Below are 20,578 nucleotides of genomic sequence, written 5' to 3'. Positions count from 1 at the left end.
CCAGCTGCAGACTCCCAGGGGAAAATGTCAGTCGTATTTGCAACAAGCATTTTTTAAAAAGGGCAAACAAATGAAGCAAACATTTGTTTTGGCCTGAAACTGGGCTCAAACACACAAATAATGAACTTTGTGTGCTAGTGAGAAGGCCTTGCTTTCCTTGTACCTACAGGGTTATGCAGCAAAGTACTAAAAGAGACGCAGAGCATCCACCTTTGTAGGAACAGGACCTGTTCCTACTAAACAGCAGTAGGTGACAGTGGTGTCTCCACACCCTTTTCTCTAGATGACTCCAGTGAACATCCCTGTGGGAATCTTTGATTAATTCTTGTACAGTACAGGTTCACTTCAGTTCACTGAAGACCACTGTAGCCCACCACATGGTTGTCTGCCCTCACAGCACCCAATGTGAATACATTTACTGGGTGAGGGATTTATGGTAGAGGACACGTGGCGAGCTTCATGGTCTTCAGAGAAAGTGACAACTAATTATCTTGTCTCGGACCCCACTTAACGTCAACCCGGGTTTGATTGACCACAAAGGCAATGGAGCCTTCTGAACCGGTTTCGTACTGGGCATGGAATTTGTGCTGCAGCAGAATTTCGCTGGTGTGTTAGAGACAGTCCACTATGTCAGTGTGGGCAGCCATAAATCATGACGCATACTGTTGAGGACTGCAAAATGACTCAACTTCCTGGAGGCCTTCGTGCTTTGAACATGGTGGATAAGAATGCTGTGGCTTGGCTTGACCAGATTGCATACGCAAAATAATAAATAAATACTACAGGCAATGATGGCAGTCTATAAAGTGGGCAGTGGGCGGTCATCTTCCCTGTAGAGGCATGCCCCACGGAGACCACAGATCCCAACAGGCCACGGTCCTCCTTATTTCTGCAGACTGCAATTTCTGAATGACAGAGGAAGAGCACTGTAACCTGCTACATTTGGTAAAAGTCCTGTCCCCAGTGTCCATGGCCTTAGAAGAGCCAGTACAATGATTCTGTGCAAGGCACTGGATCTGGGCTCAGGGAAGTCCTGTAGGGAGTGTATACCTGCACTGGCATAGAAGGCAGATAGGAGTGGGCCAGGGGAGGGAGGATGAGCCTATGAATCTGCAGCTGTATGGATCCATCAGTCCTCCATCCCACATTTTGCTGGCTTGAATGGAATGTATAGGCTTGGCTGAAGTAGCCTCTGATAAACAGCTCTGCCTATCTTCTGCAGCCTGGCAGGAGAGGATTCCTCCCTAGTCCCCTTTCCCATGTGTGGGGATGTGTCCCTAAGGATCTCGATAAGTGGCCACTTCATCCCTGTAGTGGACAATTTAGGCATAGCTTCTGTACAGCATTGTCATGAAAATCTTTTCTAATCCACCATGCACCTTGTTGGCTGGCTATGTAAATTGTGGGGCGCTTGAGGGAGCATAGAGCAAGCTTACCATTGGGTAAGCTGTCATCTTCTCAAAGGGAAATCAACGCAAAACAGGAGAAGCAGGGCAAAGGGATTCGGTCTGTCACCTGTCCCTCGTGGTTTATCAGCCCAACAGGCTTTGTTGCTAGAGACCCTGATTCACACTACACTACCGTTTCTATCTGTAAAACGTACGTCACTCAGGGCCGTGGAAAACATCCCAGAAGCCCCCGTGTGGACAGTGCTATGTCGCCGGGAGATGCTGTCCTGCCGCTCAATTGGGGTTGATATAAGCATGCTAGTGGGAGTGCTCTCTCCTATCAGCATAGAGCGGCTACACGGGACACCTTATAGTGGTGCAGCTGCATTGAAAGGTGTCTAGTCTAGACATAACCTTCGACTTGTGTATGGCAGAAAACCCTGCTGCAATGTGCGTGGCTTTGTTACTTGTCAGTGGTGCTTAGACACTACAGTGGTGGATGTGGCATAAACACACCGAGAGAAGGGGTTTAAAATCCCTGCCAAGCAGGGGCTTAAATGGCTGATGCCTGCAGAACTGAAGATTTTATTAAAAATATTTAACTGCCAGGGTCAATCTAACAGCTGCAGTGCGGAGACTTGACTGGCACCCACAGTAGTAGACTAAGGGCATTGGGTTTGGGCATCTAGCGCTACAGGAGAATGTTTGTTTAAATCCAGACCCGGGTGAGGTTGAGGGGTGCAGCACAGAATACACAACTCCTGGAGGGGGGCAAAGGTGACTTACTGCTGCCTTTCCGTCTCGGTGTCTGGGCGCCAGCATGGCCTAGAGTGTAATCTAGAACAGTGCCACGCGCAAAGCACCATCCAGTCCCCCTCTCACCTGGCCTAGGAGACTCCTTCAGCGCACCTCTCTACAGGGCTTTATTTGTTTTATTTATTTATTTTTTTACACCCTTTCCCTGCCCTGGTGCTGGCAATGTTAGCCAGGTGCCAGTTATGACAGTTTTGTGTCCTCTTTATGGTGGCTCAGAGGCCACAAAGGGACTGCAATAAAGCCTGGAATCGGGCCCTTCGTTTGGGGTGCAGGGGGAAGGATGATGAAAACATCCCTACTCCTTGTAAGGTCCGTGAATGCTCCCTCTCTTACTAATCAAACCCTAACTTGCGCTGCCTACACTCTGCGAGCGACACACATTCTTTGTGGGGGGTAAATCCTGCTCACCACAGGGGCGTTGGAAAGGCTCTGAGCCTGGTGGAACGGGCGCAGTTTTTTATACATCCCCTGTGCACTGGGAAGCCCAGATCCTCTGGGACTCTTTCCACTGCCCTGCAGGGAGCTTGAGGAATAGATGGTCTTAAGGAGGAGGGAAGACAAAGCCAGCAGATCCACTGATATTCAGATTCTTTATTAATCTCCCACACCCATGGCAGGGTTTGCCCCTGTGTGTGTGTGTGTACCATAGCCCTGAGGCTGGAGAGTGCAGAATCTTTCAACCCCCTGATCCTCAGCAAGTTCCCCTGCCCCAAACTGGGTATGCTGGCTGGGCACAGGAAAGAGGATTGGCCCCTTAATGATCCTGGATATCAGTCAACTCACTTACTGGTTTAGTTCACCCAGCAGAAGTGAGAATCCCAGGCAGTCTCTGGTCCCTCCTGTGGTGACTTTTCTAATTCAGGTTTTGATCTTCTCCGGTTTGCTGAGTTGAGGAAACACAGGCCACTCCTGTGCTCACATCTTTTGGATCACCCTGGAGCAGCCATGTTACAAGGGGCTTTCCTCCCACTCTGTCTGTTTATAATTGCTAGAAACACTGATCTAGTTGGCTTCTGCCTGCTCTGCCTGGCCTTGTGCCAAGCAAAGTTTGAGTCCCTGAAAGTTTTTGACACAGACTGGCGAAGTAGAGTATTAAAATGATTTTAAGACTCGCTCCAAAGCGTTTGTGCTCTGGGAGTGTGTGAGGGGCCTGGGGAGCTCGCTCCTCACAGGTGGCCTTGCATTTTCCAAATCGAAGGGGAGGTAGAAAAGGGAAAGGGTGGCAGCAAGTTGTAGGCTGTGCCAAGTAATGGGAAAAGGTAGCTGATTAGTAGGGGCTGTGGGAAATTGTGCAGTCAGACATTCCTTGTATAATGGGCCTTGGAACTACCCAAAATCCAAAAAGGGAGGAGGCCATAGGGAAGAATCACTGGAGCATCTTAAAAGAAATACAGTCCGATGTGATTCTCCTCCAGTGCCATGTAACCTACATAGATGGGAGGTAAATCGAGTTACTTACCCTTCTGTGCTACAGAACTCCTCTGGCTGACTTAAGGTGTCTGCACAGACCATGAATTCATATCCCTGTAAGACACAACAGCTGGACTTTCTATAGGAACACTCTCAATATGAAAAAATAGGGTTCACTTTCTTCGCTCCTTTTAGGAATCAAGTATGAGTCTTTCCCATAAGACAGCTCTACACACACAGAACTAGCAGTTACAGGTTTCTTTTTACTGAGTAACATTCCAAAGATAAAACAACAAGGAGTCCCTGTGGCACCTTAGAGACTAACCAGTTTATTTGGGCATAAGCTTTTGTGGGCTAAAACCCACTTCATCAGATGCATGGCGTGAAAAATACAGCAAACAGTATATATATATTACAGCGCAGGAAAAGATGGGAGTTGCCTTACCAAGTGGGGGGTCCCTAGCGAGGCCAATTCAATGAAGGTGGAAGTGGCCTATTCTCAGCCGTCAACAAGAAGGGGTGAATATCAGAGGGAAAATTACCCAAAGATAAACCATTACAGCACAGCTAGCTAAACTAACATCACTAACTAGAGATTTGTTATTTTCCTTGAAAATGAACAATATAACACAGGGCCTAAATCCTAAAATATATATATTTAAATAAAATAAGTACAGGGATTGGGACTTTTGACTATCAAAAATCTTCTTGACAAAATCAGGCTTGACAAAGCCCTGGCTGGGATGATTTAATTGGGGATTGGTCCTGCTTTGAGCAGGGGGTTGGACTAGATGACCTCCTGAGGTCCCTTCCAACCCTGATATTCTATGATTCTGCTTTCACATAGTCTCACCTGGATATTATATTGACAACAAGATAAAAAATTTAGTTGTACCATATAACCACTTATTTCAGCAGCCGCAATATTGAGTGTATACACAACTTCCAAAAAAAAAAAAAAAGTCAATTTCTGTAGCTGTTAGGTGCACATAGTGTTTTTATTTCTATGCTGTGATGCAACTCACAGACATTTTGTTCATAGAATCATAGAATGTCAGGGTTGGAAGGGACCTCAGGAGGTCATCTAGTCCAACCTCCTGCTCAAAGCAGGACCAATCCTCAATTTTTGCCCCAGATCCCTAAATGGCGCCCTCAAGGATTGAACTCGCAACCCTGGGTTTAGCGGGCCAATGCTCAAACCACTGTTTTTTTGTAGCGTGGGAAATCTTCCCGCCTATGCCTGTGGAACCTTTTTGGCCAGTCCTCGTTCCATCCAGCTCCCTGGACATCCCAGAATATATTGCTGGTGCTCTTTTTGAACATTTGGCCTCCAGGCTACGATTTCTCTGTTACGGTGTTTTCCCAGATTTTATCCCACTGAGTTCCATAAAATTGCAGGAGACTGCATTGAGATCCACCCCATAGATTCAGTCTGGATTACCTTGGGCAGTGCAATCTTTTTAATTCTACCTAATAGAGGCCTAAGGCTGGAATTGTTAAAGGTGTCTAAGAGTGTTAGGCCTCTAAATCCTATTGAAATTTAATAGGAGTTAGGCATTTAACTTCCTTAAATTCCACTGAAAATCCCAGCCTGCTGCAGTAGTGTTCGTAAAGAGCTGTGCCTTCTGTCAATGTGAAGCGCCCCCCCCCTCAACCCTCCCCCCAGTAAAATTGGCTTAAAGACAAAGCTGTTGCTGTGGGTATTTTATTGCTAGTGAATTCAACCCACAGGCAGTTTCTGTTAATCTATCAGGGGAAATACAAGTAAAGCTAATGTTAAAATGATTGTGTATGAAGGCTTGATTGCTGTATGTAAGTACACATGCTAATATAGTGCCAGGGTCTCTGGGCAACTTGCCAGTGTGTCATAATGTTTGAGGGACCCTCTTCGAAGGTCGAACAACCTTGACAGAGGGCCCCTTATAGGAAAAATTAGCTGTGCTGGTAAATGCTCCAAGTGCTTCTGAAGGGATTTTTTTTTTTCTCTTTGCTTGTTGAGAGCAACCTGAAGGCTGTGCTGAGTGAGAATAGTGAAACAATACCTCTTCCTGCTAGGTGGCTGTCAGGGGCCTTGACCTTCCCCTGCATACGTCAGAGAAAGGGGAAAGGATTTGTCCTCTCTTTTGTTTTGGCTGAAACCTGCTGTTTCCCTGATTTTAATTTTTTTTCCCTCGCTTTCTTGGCCTTTTTTCAGACCCCCTGCCAGCAGGAATTGGATCAGGTCTTGGAACGTATCTCCACCATGCGTCTGCCAGATGAGCGTGGCCCGTTGGAGCACCTCTACTCCCTGCACATCCCCAACTGTGACAAGCGAGGCTTTTACAATCTCAAACAGGCAAGTGCGGAGAGCGGCTGGGCTACCCTGTGCGCATGTCGCCGCAAGCGTGCGCCTTCGCTTGGGGTTTGACCGTTCGGTGTTGCTTTGAGGTCAGTGTTCAGCCATTCCTCCATTGGCGGACGTGGGCGAACAAAATGGCAGCTCACACCAGCCCTCAACTTGTGTACGTAGGTGCTGCCCTCAGAGAACATGGGTCCTAGCATGCAATGCTTCATCATAACCCCAGGAGCCAGGCCACAGGTCTAGACAGGAGCTAGGGACATTAACTGTCATTTTACTTGGCATTTATATGAGCCAGAAGAGTCCTAGCTGGTCACAGGTAATCTTTCCCCAGGGGCCAGTGCAGGATTATTCCCTAGTGCTCTGTGCAGGCTACTCTTTAACGTGCAGAGCAATTGGGCTTCCACCCCTTCCTTTAGGAGATTATCCCACAGCCTTCTAGCTCTCGCTGCTTGAAAGTTTCTCCGGATATTGAGCCTTAACTTTCTCTTTCTTCTCATCCGAGACCCTTTGGTTTATAACTTTGGGTGTCGAATCATTACTCTCTCTTACAAGCCCTTCCCACACTTGTGTAAAGGTTGTCAGACACCACGCATTAACTCCTTTTGCTCTCCCCCATAAATCAATTCCTCTAGCTCCTTAATCATAGCAGGATTGTTTGATAATTACTTAAACGTGTTTGTGCGGCTCTTTCAGTGCAGAGTTCCACACTTACATACTTGTGACTTGGCACAGGAAAGAGGAAGGGTTTTAGTCTCCCATTCTCCCCAAAATGGGAGAAAAATGAAACGTTCAGACCTTTGGTCTGATTGGGTTCCACTAAACTGTGCGTGTGGCGGGTGGGGAGGAGGACAGCTCTGTGGTGTGTTGTACAACCCTACAGATGCCCTAACCTGTGGAAACCCTGAAAGAATGACAGGAAGTTTGGGGAATAAGGATTTATGCCAAAGTTCAGTAGTTTTCTACTACAAGAGTGATGCCGATTCCAAGTTACCAGGATTTTGTGAAGGATGTTGAATTGGAGTCCTGGGGTACATCCTTCCAAGAAGATCATGGCTGAGATCTGTCACCTTTCTGAAGACATCTATTGGGCCCAGAGTCCGCTAAGTCAGTAGATGGGTTTGACCCCTTGGCTAGTGAGTTGTAGTAAGAAAGGTGGATGGGCCACACAGGAAAAGGATGACTTTGGCCTGATAGGCCCTCTGCTTTTAGCATTTATACAGCAGCTTTCATCCCAAAGCCCTTCATAACCTACATACATACAGCACCTTTGATGGGGAGCCCAGCACCCAGTGTTCTCGCACCGCTGCACAGGGAAAGAAAAAATTGGCCAAGGACACCAGGAAAAACCTCAACTTTTACCAGAAGTGTTCTGGGATCTTTAATGTGCAGGCAGAACAGACAGACAGCCCATTCCTGCACACAGCACCAGACTCCGTGAATAAGCCTCAGAAAGAGGGAGGACTGAGCTGGCCCTTCCATGCCTTGAACCTGTGGCTTTACGGTGTCTGGGTGTTTTAGATACAATGCTTTAACCACAAACGCAGCCTCTTTGGCAATAATAATAATTGAAGGCTGCATTACAAGACTTCCAGGCATGAGTAACATGGTGGTGTGCAGCAGTTAGCAAAGGTAGCGGCAGACACTGTGCCGTGCTTTTCAACACCTGACGAGGAGTAGGACTTCTGACAAAATGGGTATCGGTTCCCTTTGGCTTTGCGACTGAAGAGCTAGACCCGAGTCCAGCTGTGCCATGCAGCGGGGTTATGAATCACTCTGCATGCCCTCCCTCTGTAGAGGAGCTGTGGCAACTGTGAGGCCCATTATCTTTTTGCTCCTGGGTACATGTACTGCATTGTGAATAAACACGCATTGGGGTCCCAGCTGAAGAGGTGGGGCCTAAACATGCATTGTAATTCCATCAGTGCCAGTTCAGTGGGATACATAGAATCATTGCGCGTGTTTTGCAGCACAGTCTGCTCGGCGGTGCTTAAAAACAAAAGATTAAGAAATGATTATGCTACCTGAGATATGACTGTTTCTGAATTGCTCATGAATCTTGACTTCTGCCATCATTACGCGGTTAATACATAATTAGTATTACAGGGGATTTTAAAATTTCTGCTAGTGCAAAAATGGAAGTTTATACACTTTAAAAAAACCAACAATGTGGAACTGAATGTTAATAACTATCAAAACTGATAAAAATGCACATTTTTCCCCTCCCCACCCTGAATACTGTACTGGATCCATAGTCACTTAGGGGTATCGTGACTGTTACTGTGCAGTACACCATGGCCATGTGGAGCTTCACAAAAGCAGCAGGGGATAGAACTTGCATCTACCATGCTCCAGAAGGATGAGTCCCTAGCATATGAGTTCCATTAGATTTTATCAGTATAGGGCTTCTGACACACAACTGAGCAGTTCTGAGTCCATTCAATAGAGGGCAGTGCATGTTAGCCTCAGCAATGTTTAGTCTCTGGCTCCACAGAGAGCTGATTGGGATGGGAATGTGTCGTCTTCTGTATTTGGAAAACACATGCTACCATTTGGGTGCTACTGCAAAAGGAATATTAAAAAAATAATTTTCTAACTGCCTCTTTCTCTGCGAACCCCTGCCATGCATAGCTGTCAAAGTGAATGCAATTGACCATCGATCAGTGCAGTCCTTTAGAAGGTAAATCAATCTGGATATGGGAAAGTGTTATAAAGGCCAGTTCTCCATGCAGCCAAATTCTTACTACAGGCTTCAAAGAAGCATTTATCAACAGGGATCAAGGACAGGCTCTCTCCACCAACATCGGGTGCTCTTGAGAGGGGGCATTCGGTGCAGTGGAGTAATCCATGTTAAATGCCCACATCTCCTCCTTTAATCTAAATTTACCTTGTCTCACTAATATCCTGGGACCAAAACAGCTATGCATGCGTGTGTCTCCCTGTCCTTTGTAACACGAATGGAGTGGCCTGAACCCTCACTGCTACTTCACACCCCCCAGCCCATCAGATCCCCAATGGCTAGCTTTATTCTGCCTTGTTAGTCACCTGCTAGTGCCCACTTAAAGCATTTCACGGGGTTGTCCCAAGGAGACATGATGTAATAGCAAATAACGGGATAATGAACAAAGAGGAGATAGATAGCAGGAGGACAAGGGTTAGGACAGGAAGAGATTTAGAGATGTTTTATTACATATGCATTTGATCAAGTGCTGGGATATTGCATTGTATTTATTTTGTGGGGATGAGCAAAGAGAGCGGAATCTGTATATATGCTAATAATTATAATATGAAGGAAGAATCAGGGAACAGGTCAGGCAGGAGTGCGGACTAGTAGTCAAGCACCATCCACTAGACAAAATAGCTGCCTCTGTTGTGTGGTGTAACCCAAATCGTTTCATTTGAATGTTGTCCTAGGATAAGTCTGCTACTTTGAAAACCAACCTCTTGACTTTGGGCCTGCCATTCATCTGTCAGCAGGAGACCAGTGTGAACTTCGTGCCACCAGCCTGCCCCAACCCCTCCCCACTAACGGGATTTCCGTGATCTTGTAAGCTAGCCGTAAGCTAGCAGGCTCAGGTGAAAGGTCTCCACAGGAAAGAACAGGTGTTGCCTCCCAGTACAGTTTTGGGGGATTATGGGCTATGGTGATAGGTGGCAGTAGACAACCCGAAGATAGGGAAAAGCAGTCTTGTTGACTCAGTAGTTGGGGAGTGTAACCAGCACGCAGTCTAGTTTTAAAATTCCCAAAGAGGCTTCCATTTCTTTCCTTAGACCTCATTGATAAGAAGCATATCCTGTCATTCAGTTTATATTTTCCTTTAGTTATTTTGTTCCATTACCCATGTGTATCACCCCAAATAATTCCTCTTCCTCAGTGTCTCACTAGCTGGGCAGATAAGATTCTCTTAATCTCTCTGTAATACCGAGATCTTTTATAACACTTTTTATCAGCAGATCTCAAAGCACTTTACAAAGGAGGTCAATATCATTATCCCCATTTACAGGTGGGGAAACTGAGGCACAGAGCAGTAAAGTGAGTTGTCCGAGGTCACTCAGCAGGCCAGTGGCATAGCTAGGATTAGAACCCTAGTCTCTTAAATCCCAGTCCACTCTTCTAGCTACTAGGCCACACTGCCACTCATCAATCTATCCTTCCACCTCCTCATCATATCTATTGTTTTTCTCTCTACTCCTTCCTATCCATGCAATATCTTCTTTGTAACTAGAATAACAGGACAATCTTCCCTCCAATCCCTGCCAAAAACTGAAGTGAACAAGTGAGCTTTACACCCTAGCCTGTAAGTCAATAAACTGTCAGCACTATCATACCAACAGGCAAAGCAAATTCCATAGCCAGACACCCTCTGTAGAGAATGCCTTGTCCCCACAAGGTCAGATCTAGCCACTGTTTGGGAGAGCATCCAGACATGCCAAACCCATGAAAAAATGGTGAAATTGGGCTTGTTTTTGGCTTAATTGGCTTGTGAGTTGCTTGTTGGCTTGTTTTTGGCTTGTAGCTCGTTGCTTCTTTTTTTTTTTTTTTTTTGGATTGGCTCCCGGCAAGCAGGGGCAATGGGGGGAGAGAGAGAGTCAGGGGTGCCCAGTGGGCCCACCACAGTCCCAGACTGCATGCCGGGGGGATCTAGTCACATAGAGCGTTGGAGATTGGCTTGTTTTGGCCTTGTTTTGAAATGGGATTAACTTGATTTTCGGCTTATTCTGAAAGTCGGGGGGCTTATTTACTGCGGGAAAGTTGGCAACTGAGAGAGCATCCCATCTAATCTCAACTGCCATGATGGCGCATTGGGAAGAGTGGTTTCTCTCATGCCGTCAGGATCCAGATCATATAGGACTTTGGACTGCACCTGGATGTGCATGCCATTCCCTCAGTGGCCTCTGTATTATCAATACCTAGGAGATGCCTTAAGGAGACATGTCCCAGTGCTTGATCATTCACTTTCCCTTAGGCACTCCCTTGCTGAGCTGGGGTCTGGACTGACCACTGTGGATACGAACATGACAGAAGGGTGTGGTGGCTCTGAGGTAATCTCAACTCCTTGCCCTTGGGGCTATGAAGCGGCACATGGCCCAGCTGGATTTCCAGGGCTGTAATTATCTTGGAATGACCACACCCCATCGACCTGGCTAATTCGCCTGAAACGGATTATCTGTCTGAAGGAATCTAGGCTGGAATAAGCCCTATGCAGTACAGGTTTCACTTGCATTGGGAAGAAAAAGCCTCTCTAAAAAGTGGATTTCTGAGAGGAGACCATGCCCGAGAAATGGCAGGGGGGGGCTTTGCACTAAAGGACAAACAGCTAGATACTGGAAATAGCAGCGAATCCTTCCCCAGAACTCCCTAGTGAAGAGAGAACTGTGAGACAGGCCAGCTGCTGCATTCTGGCCTCCTCTGTGCTTGGAGCTGCCAGGGGACCAGCCCGCTGGGGAACGTTTCACTTCTCTTCCAATCTGGGCTGATCCTGCTGTCATTGATTTTTAATGGGAGTTGAGAGCACTCAGCCCTGGTTGGAGACTCTCCGCTCCTTGCAGGACGGAGCCCTAATTAGGTCTGATCCTACCTCAGTAAAGTCAATGGGGGCTTTGCTCTTGGTGTCAGTGGGTGCTGGAGCAACCTGTAGAAAGGTCCTCAGCTGAGCTGTGGGCCTCTGAGCCTGCTCTCGGAGGCAAAAGGGTGATGATACCCCAGGCTCATGGCCCCCGGCCCTGCTTGGAACTTTCCCATCGTCTGAACAAAGTACTGGCCCAAGTAACCTATTCTTCCTATTTCCTGACTGAGTGCGTCTCCCACTGATACCCCTGGGGACTGGCTGGAGATGGGAAGGGTAGGGGCAGTGTGAGAGCTGTACCTTCCGAAAAGGGAGGGCACAATATAGACAGGGGAGGATAATTAACGAAGCTTCTGCATGTGCTGTCCATCACCATGGGCATTTTAACAAGGCCTAAGGGTGCGATTTTTCATCTGCACTCAGCATTGGCCTAACATAGCTCCTAGTGCAGTTCCACTGACTTCAATGAAAGCAGAGTTTGGTTGGAATGCGGTTTTCAATCGCACTCCATGTTATCCTAAGACCTACCTGGGCAGCCCTTCCTCATCTGAACATTGCAGCCCCGTGGACTCCAGGAAGGGTCCTATCATGAGAGTAAGGGCTGCTGGATTGGGCCCTGAGTCCATGCAGGATGTTCACTGTAAATGCCCATAAGCCCTCTTGCTGCTGTGTGGCGAGGAGGGCATGCGCAATACCATCCAAAGAGTAGGCACAAAACCCCAGCCCGTGCCCTTTCAATGGCGAAGGGTTAGTCTTGTGGTTAGGCCTGGTCTCAGGACACTAAAGTTCCAATCCTGGATCTGCCACAGATGAGCTCTGTGGCCCTCGGTAAGTCCCTACCTCTCTCTGGGCCTCAGTTTCCCCATCAGTAGACCTAACTCCCGGGGACAACAAAAGGCTCTTTAATTCTTGTTTGTTAAGTGCTTTGAGATCTTTGGTGGGGAAGGACAGCATGTTGTTGTTACTGCTGTTGCAGAGCTTGTCTGGGAGACTTTAGCTCTCGCTGGGAGCTTTTCGTCCCCGAGCCTGGAGCACTGCTCATGGCTGTCCTTGGGTTCCATCTGGCCCAGCAGTCCAAGGTCACCTTGCACTTTCCTTCCATCTGTGTTTCCAGAGCCAAGTGCCCTGGGGTCAGCTCCTTTTTGTTTGCTGCCCTGAGTCTGGAAACCTAATTGCCAACAAAAGCAGTTCCAGTCCCTCCTGTGTCCCAGCACTCAGGACCGGGGTGCCTGGAAGGGGTCTCGCATGAGGGACTCCCTTTGTTTTCCTGAATGGCTCGTGTTTTGTCCCTCAGTCCAGCTGCAGAAAGTGGCTCCGGTTCAACTTTAAAGTGTACACAGGCTCCAAGTCTTTCTGACTGAACCTCTGCTGTATATATTGACAGCACCGGTCACCATAGGCGCCTGGTGCTGCGGGGGTGCTGCCATGCAGGGCAGGGCCTGGGCCTGGGCCTGCTGCCCAGGGCCCTCTCCAGGCAGGGGCAGGGAGCCAGAGAGTTGCAGGAGCAGAGAAATATTCCCTCTTCTGCACTAAGACGCTGGGGCTGTAAGCTCCCCATGAGGCCTAGTGCAGCTGCTAAGGGCATCGGGCCCCACAGAGTGCTACTCACTGCTGCAGGAGAATTGGCACTAAGCTGTTGCAGCCAGGAGAGGGAGTGTCCCTTTTCAGGGTGTCACCCTACTGCTTGGCCCTCCAGAAGTCTCAGGGGGATGTGGGTGGCAGTGGCTCACACTGAGAAAGGATCCAGACAGGGATGTTTTGCCCTGTCTGCTCTGTGTAGACGCTAAAGATCTCATGCTCCTTTTAGTAAGAGCAGGGTTTGCTTGGTGCCCTTGGCCAGTGCTTATTCACCAGTGTGCAGTGTTATGGCTGCCGTTCTCCACCCCCGAGGTGGTTGCATTGCAGTATGTGTGTGTGTGTTCAGGCCCAAAGCATCTTGGGCTCTTTCAGAAGGAAAGATATTATAGTAAAGAGAGATGGGCCTGAACAAAACACTCCCATCTCCAAGCATGCCCCAGGCTCCAAGCATGCCCCTGTAGCAGCTCTCTCATGGGTCAACGTGTCAGATTGGTTCCAAGCTTCTCCTCACTGGGAGGAGTCGGGATCCAGGCTGCAGACCTCAGTGTTAATTATTATTAGTGTAAGAAGCGAAGGAGTCTGTATCCGTTTCTTACCAGGCTTCTGATTTCATTCTTCAGCTGGAGGCCAGTTCTCCGACATGTGGGCTCTGAAGCTATTTGCTGTTCAGTGTCTTTTCCACCCGGTAACCATGTCCATCTCGCCCCTCTTCCCCCCCCTCTCCCCAGTGCAAGATGTCTGTGAATGGTCAGCGAGGAGAGTGCTGGTGTGTGAACCCCATCACTGGGAAAGTGATCCAGGGAGCGCCTACCATCCGCGGAGACCCTGAGTGCCACCTCTTCTACACGGCCCATGAACAGGAGGAGCAGGGAGCACATGCCCTGCGCACGCAGTAGATGGATGTGTTCCTGCTCACTGGAGACAGCTCAGCCTGGCCCCGGTGCTGGATTTTACATGGGTTTCAGCAAGTCTATTTATGTCCTGGAAAAGACTGGCTTTGTGCATTGCCTGTGGCCCTCTTCTCTTGCCTTCAGCCTGCTGGGGAAGGACCGGGGTGCAGGGTGGTTTGCAAGGGGGGAAGGAGCAGAAATTGCTTTTCTTTGGTCTTTCGTGTAAAGTCAATGAGAGACAAAGCTTTGTCTTCTGTCAGCTCTGCCCTATGGCAGCGTACTAAGCATCCACGTGCTTCCAGAGTCCCCCTCGGCCCACTTAGCCCCACCACTGCAAAGCGATAGCATAGTGCAAGGAAAACACAGCTTACGCGGGAGGCCCAGGTGAAAACCAAGCAGCCCTGTTGAATGTAGAGTCCTGAGCTCCCCGGGTGTCTCCAAAGAGCCTAAGTGATAATGCTCAAAACAAGATGAATGAAAATCTTTGCCCCCCCAAGACCAAAGAATGTAAATAATACGCATCACCTCCTGCTCAAGTCCCTGTCAACCTGTCCCTATTGCCAAGCTGCTCTTTCGGTTTGTCATGAAGCGGGTTGTGGTGGTGGGGTAGGAAAGGAGGGGAATTCCCAGCTGGATCACGCCAGTGTGCAGCTCCCATCCCCCTCCTCCAGGGAGGCAATGGAGAGAGAAAGGAATTGAGACTGTACAGCCAGCCCCATGCATTGCACTTGAGGCAACCTCCCCAGAGATGCTGAGCACTTTCAGTTCTCATAGACTTCCCTGAGAGTGGATAGTTCTCAGTATCTCTATAACCTAAATCTTAACAATCCAGTCCCGCAATCTCCTGGGCAATCTCATTCTTGTGGATAGGAGCCTTACTGATAAGGTGGTAATTAAGGGCCTGATCCTGAGAGACGCTGACCACCTGCAATTTAATTTAATTGCAGGTGCTCAGTATTTCACAGGATCGGGCCCTACATTTTTTTAATGGAAGGAGCAAGAATTAAATTGCAGAGAGAGGAGGGCTCTTGCAGATTTAGGGTAACAATCCAGGGAGTGTCTGTCTGTCTGTCTCTCTCCCCCTCTTTTTCTAAATAGCAAAAACCCATCTAAAACCCACACTTCCAAGTGGCTGCCAACGTCCCTCATATGTTGCCGGGGGCATCAGCCATTCAGCACACACCTTTTGTAAGTAAAGTGCAGTATATAGAGAGAGTGCTTTGGAAAGCCCCGCCACACTCCCTTCCCTGCGTGCGCACGCACACGCTCACACTCTGTGTCTGTCTCTCTCTCTGTCTCTCTCATAGATTTAATAAACACAATTCCAGGAACTGTTGGTGATGTTGTACTGGAAGATCAGTTCCCAGGAACAGATGATGTCTCTCTACCGTTACTTTACACATTGATTTGTTTCTGTATGAAACACACACAAGCTGAGAATAAGCCATGAGATTTTCTTTTCATACCTGTGACATTTGCAGGACAATTACTAGGTCCTTACACTTAGAGTAATCGTTGGATTTTAAAAAAAATATATTCAAAGAGGAAGATCAGACATCTCCACCGCTTCCTTGTGTCGAACTCCTCTGAGTAACTTGTACAGCAGCTCGCATGTGGAAGTTGGTTCATTTCTAAGGTGGTGATTAGTTGAAAGGAAAGGAATGGGATTTAAAAGATAGGGCAAAGCACGTGGACTGCCCATGGGGAGTTTGGAGCCAACAATGGCTCTGCCGGACAGGCATGCTGAAGATGGACAAGTGCTTTGGAAGAGCTTTCAGGTGGCAGAATGTCTGCTCATGGGGAAACGTGCAGCAGCTCAATGGGGAAGCAGCCTAAGGTGTAAAAGAGCCACCATCCACTGATGCATCTGAGTCATTTTGAGGAGCTGCTGCGTTATCTTGTGTGCATCATGTGCTGCCCATAGAAGTGGGAGAGGGGTTAAAGCTGCACAAAATTGTGACCAGCTGAAATGAAAGGAGAGCGTGTGAACTGACCTTCACTGTGCCGAACCATGTAACACACCTCTGGGCTTAGGCTTTCTGTCCACTTCCTTGCTGTATAGTAGTTGAACTGAAACTGTACTTGGTAAATCCAAGAACACCATCCTGGGGTAGGAAGTGAGACCAGGCTTAACATTTGTTCTTTTGCTCTGTGAATATTTGCTGCTCCATTTAATGTACTTTCTTGTGATCTAGTTTGTAGTTAGTTACCAGTGCCTTCAGTTGGTAAATATCACCTGCACTTGAGCACACACACACACAAAGATGATCTTAGTTACCAATAACAACTGCAGACTCTTCTTAAATGCAGATGCTGAGCTGTAACGGACAAAAGAAGCATCAAGGGGGAGGGCGAAATCACACCCAGGTTTAGCGTTGTTAATATGAACAGAAAAAAAATTCTGGAAGGGATCAAAATGTCACATGGAAACAGCATGGGCGCTGCTCTCTGAAATTAACCCCCCAGCTCACCCATCTGTGAGATGAAGTGTGAAGGAGATTAAAAAGGGTGGGGTAGGAGTCATCTCTTGTGTATGGTGTGTGTGTGTGTGTGTGTGTGTGTGCACTCGCGCAAAACCTAGTCATTGTAAAAATCGGTGCTACCTGATTTCTGTTAACATCAAAGGGGAGGTGGTTCTGCTTTTCACATAAACCTCGGGAGCATCTGATCTCGTCTGCAGTTTGTACCTTTTGGTTTGTTTAGAAATCATGATGCTTTTTTCTTTCTCTTTTGGAAAAGCTGAACTGCGTAAAGTTGGAATAAATTAAATGGGATGCCAGAAAAGTGTCATCTTTTTTTCCCCATCCGTTCATACATCACGTGTGTGTGCCTGGTGCATCACACACAAATACTGACCCGTAAACATGAGGCAACGGGCAGCAAGGAGACAGTGGCCATTTATTATTATTATTGGTCCCATTTGTATAGGGTGAGAACAGAGCGATACGTCAGCCAGCCTGCCCACTGCATTTATTCAGTGCTCATGGCTTATACCAGTTATGCTCTCATTTTGAATAAAGATAAGTCTTTGGCCCGCCTAGTTGCAAAGAAGATCTTCCATGTATGAGCCACGTATAACCCAAAGCAGGGAGGCTGTTGAGGGCCTGAAACGATAGCTCTGAGCAGTGTGAGCCCTCCTGCCACCCCAGCTTTCACTGAGAGGTTAACTCCGAAGTGGGCGTGTGGAATTTTAAATGGCAGCATTTGTTCAGTGATCATTGTAGCAGACAGACTGGGGAGGAAAGGAGGTGTGAAGGCTAGGAGGGATGGAAGTTGCAGGGAAGGAAATACAGACCCAAAGGAAGGAAGAAAGAAATACAGGAAAAATAGAGGAGGCTGGGGAAGGAAGAGAACAGGGCAGAAGCTGAGATTGTCTTTGTCACAGCTAAGGACAACCACCTGTATTTCCCCTCAGTGGCCCAGCACGAACACCCATTCATGCTTCCAGCTCCCCAGCATTGCCTGTCTGCACAGTTCCCTGCCTTTGTTGTGTTATTCCTAGCAAAGCCCAAATGCCCAAGGACACCTGTTTGCTTTCTCTTCAGAGCTGGTTAACAAGTGTGATTGCTAAGGTTATTGGTTCCCACACAGCACTTCCTATGCAAGCCTACTTTATTCTTATGGGAAAAGCATTAGAGAGGAAACATCTTAAAACAATAAAAGAACTTACACACATGCTAATGAGCTAACCAGAGTTAACCCCAACCCTGGCATGGATTCTGGCAGGAGCAGTCCTTCAGACCCCTACCCCAGGGGAGATTCCTTGTGGTTATATGTTCAGCAGGGGACTGGACTAGAAGACTTCTCGAGGTCCCTTCCAGTCCTGCACTTCTCTGATTCTATCACAGCTTCAGCTCAGAGCAAGCCCCAGTCTTATGGGGTCTCAGTAGGTCCAGTCTTTCCAACCCTACCCTAATAGTTGGAGGAGCGCTCCATGGTTCATGGTTCTTGTCCAATTGTTGGATCGGGAAGAAGACCCTGAGCTAGTTTAAAACCAGGCGATTTGCCCAAAAGCCCTTTCTTTGTCTATTGGTCCCTGGTGAATCCAGTTTGAACTAGCGTGTGTGCCTCTCCAGGGGGTTGGGTTCAAAGGGTTGGTAACGGAAGAACTACATGAGCATTCTCCCTCCCATACATGACCCCAATAACACACAGCCAATTGCAATTTTAATCCAACCCCCCCCCCAAAGGTATTAACCCTAATTCAATAAGGTTTAGCTTAATTCCCAGTAAAGTTGATCTTAATTCCCCAAGGATATTACAGGCCTGAAGAAGAGCTCTGTGTGAGCTCAAAAGCTTGTCTCTCTTACCAGCAAAAGTTGGTCCAATAAAGGATATTACCTCACCCACCTTGTCTCTCCAATATCCAGGATAACACGACTACAATGCCGCTGCGTATTACAGGATATTGGCTGTCCGTCACAGTGCTGGCCTGTTTTCTAATGAACGATGCGGAATGCGACAACCAAGATGCTGAACAAATAACAGTGATACCAGCCTAAAGTTCGCTTGCTCCGTGAAGGCCCCGTGCTCCCAGGGGTTGCTATGTGCCAGCCTCCTGTTGAACATCAGTGGGCTATCCGCTGCCATTCATGGAGGCCTAAGCGTCTCCCGTATCATTAGAAATGGAAGCTGCCCTGTCCTCTGCTGCTTTAAAGGAGCAATCCCGCTTAAAAGAGAGACTCTTTTGCCCCTGAAACCATCTCTTTGGTTATTAATTGTCTTTGATGTCCAAGGGAGTTTTGGGTGTTCAGCGCCTCAGGATCAGGGCCACTACATATTATTTGCCGAGCACCCCAGTTCTGCTTACATAAGACACCATGACTATCCAGGCCCACACCAGAGTCGTCAGCGGGGATCAAACTTTGGCCCTTTAGAACAAGCCTCTAATGAGCACAGTAGCTCCGGCACAGCTAAGTAAGGAGCAGATTGGTAGCCTCATTGTGGCTGGCCAATTGCAGGGTCTGTGATGCAGACCCTAAACCAGTGGTTCTCAACCTATTTACCATTGTGGGCCGCACAGGCAGCCCACAATGTGTTATGTGGGCCGCATCCAATACTACATGCATGGCCCTGAGGATGTCACATGGGTCGCAGCTGCGTGCTGATTGGGCTGCAAGAGGCCCACGGGCCGCAGGCTGAGAACAAACTGCCCTGAACCAATGCATTGTACTGGAGAGTTTGTAGAACAAAGCAGACACTGGCAATCTGAAATAACAAATAGTCCCGGTTTAACAGGGATTTTGCCAGATGGTACCATGCCATGTCAGGAACCAACTAGTTATTACACTACTTAGTCCCGCCTTGCGTGCAGGGGACTGGACTAGATGACCTAGTGAGATCCCTTCCAGCCCTATGATTCTGTGTGCTGACTGAGGTTTCACAGTGTGTTCCAGGCGAGGCTGGGATATGCGCTAGAAGAGGGTCAAAGACAGTTTATCCCCACTCCCAAATTTACGGTGGTTGGCAAAGCAGGTGAGTGTAGGTGACCCACTCGTTTCCAGCTCAGGCAACGTTTGACAACGTGGGGTTTGGTCAATAATATGTGACTCTTAAAGGCTGATTCTGGGAGCTGTCCCACTGACTTCAGAGGGAGTGGGAGCAGACCCAGATAAAGGGCATTGCAACAGGACTCTGCCTTAATGCTTGTGTCAGAGATACTCTCTGAACCCTGATGGAGTGAGGCCACAATCCAGTGGGTGGCGTACGCTCACCAGAGATGTTACTTATTCAGTGATGCCCGAGTACAGATTTTTGCAAATCAGCCCCAGCCCTGCCAGTATATGGCTGGTGCCTGCGCAGGGCTGTCAGCCACTGGTAATTTCTCATTCCGTTTGGTGGGATCACCCACGGCATACACGGGGCTTAACCTATCATTTTGTTCCTCATTGTCCTCTGGACTTCAGCAGAGCGGGTCAGTGGTTAGGGCGCCAGGCATGGGTTCAATCCCTGTTCTGTCGCACACATCCTGGCAAGACATCGTCTCTCTGTGCCTCAGTGTGCCATCTGTGAAATGGGGCTACGAGCCAGCCCGTCGCTCACCGGGGTGGTGGGAAGCTAAATGCATAAAGGTGGTGCGTGCTCAGCTACTTCAGTAATGGGTCCCATATATTTGCAAGTGCCAGCCAGCCTGCCTTGAGCAAAGATGGCCACTGCCTCCCCTTGTTTTCCAGGGGGCTGAAGCTGGCCTGCCCTGAAGGAAAATAATAGCGGCTCCCCGGGAGGGGCAGGCAGAGGCCAGGGGAATGTAAAGAGGCCGGGAATGAGCCTGTGGGCCAGCAGGTTCGGGGGTGGGAGCTTGGGAGCAGGACAGGGAAGGTGTCAGGGAATGTGGGGGGCAGGAAGCAGGCCGACTGAGGGGGTGCAGGGGACGGTGGGGGGAGGCAGAGATGGAGCCAGTGGCACCAATTAGTGGGGTGGGGGGGTGAATGCCCCTTGTGCAAAGGTCGCTAGGCCACATAGCCAGGCAGGGGGCTGTGGCCTGACCACTTTTAAGCAGGGGTCCCGCACTAAATCCGTATAGCAGCTACCGGCGTGGGCCCGAGCATCGCTCCGGCTGGTGGGTCCCAACGCCTTTGAAATGTGTGGCCA

The 20,578-nt window shown here is 48.5% G+C and overlaps 1 protein-coding gene across 1 annotated transcript in view; it reads left to right on the top strand.

The window, feature by feature from the left end:
- Positions 1-16,771, top strand: part of IGFBP2 (insulin like growth factor binding protein 2) — a 110,484-nt gene extending 93,713 nt beyond the window's left edge. The window contains exons 3-4 of the mRNA XM_048869603.2: positions 5,809-5,949; positions 13,826-16,771. Coding sequence (XP_048725560.1) covers positions 5,809-5,949; positions 13,826-13,993 — 309 coding nt within the window. The 3' untranslated portion in view covers positions 13,994-16,771. The remainder of the gene's footprint in view (positions 1-5,808; positions 5,950-13,825) is intronic.
- The last annotated feature ends 3,807 nt before the right edge of the window (positions 16,772-20,578 follow it).

This window comes from Caretta caretta, chromosome 11, assembly GCF_965140235.1.
Source record: "Caretta caretta isolate rCarCar2 chromosome 11, rCarCar1.hap1, whole genome shotgun sequence".
Classification (NCBI taxonomy): domain Eukaryota; kingdom Metazoa; phylum Chordata; order Testudines; family Cheloniidae; genus Caretta; species Caretta caretta.
This window is presented reverse-complemented; position numbering and strand designations above follow the sequence as displayed.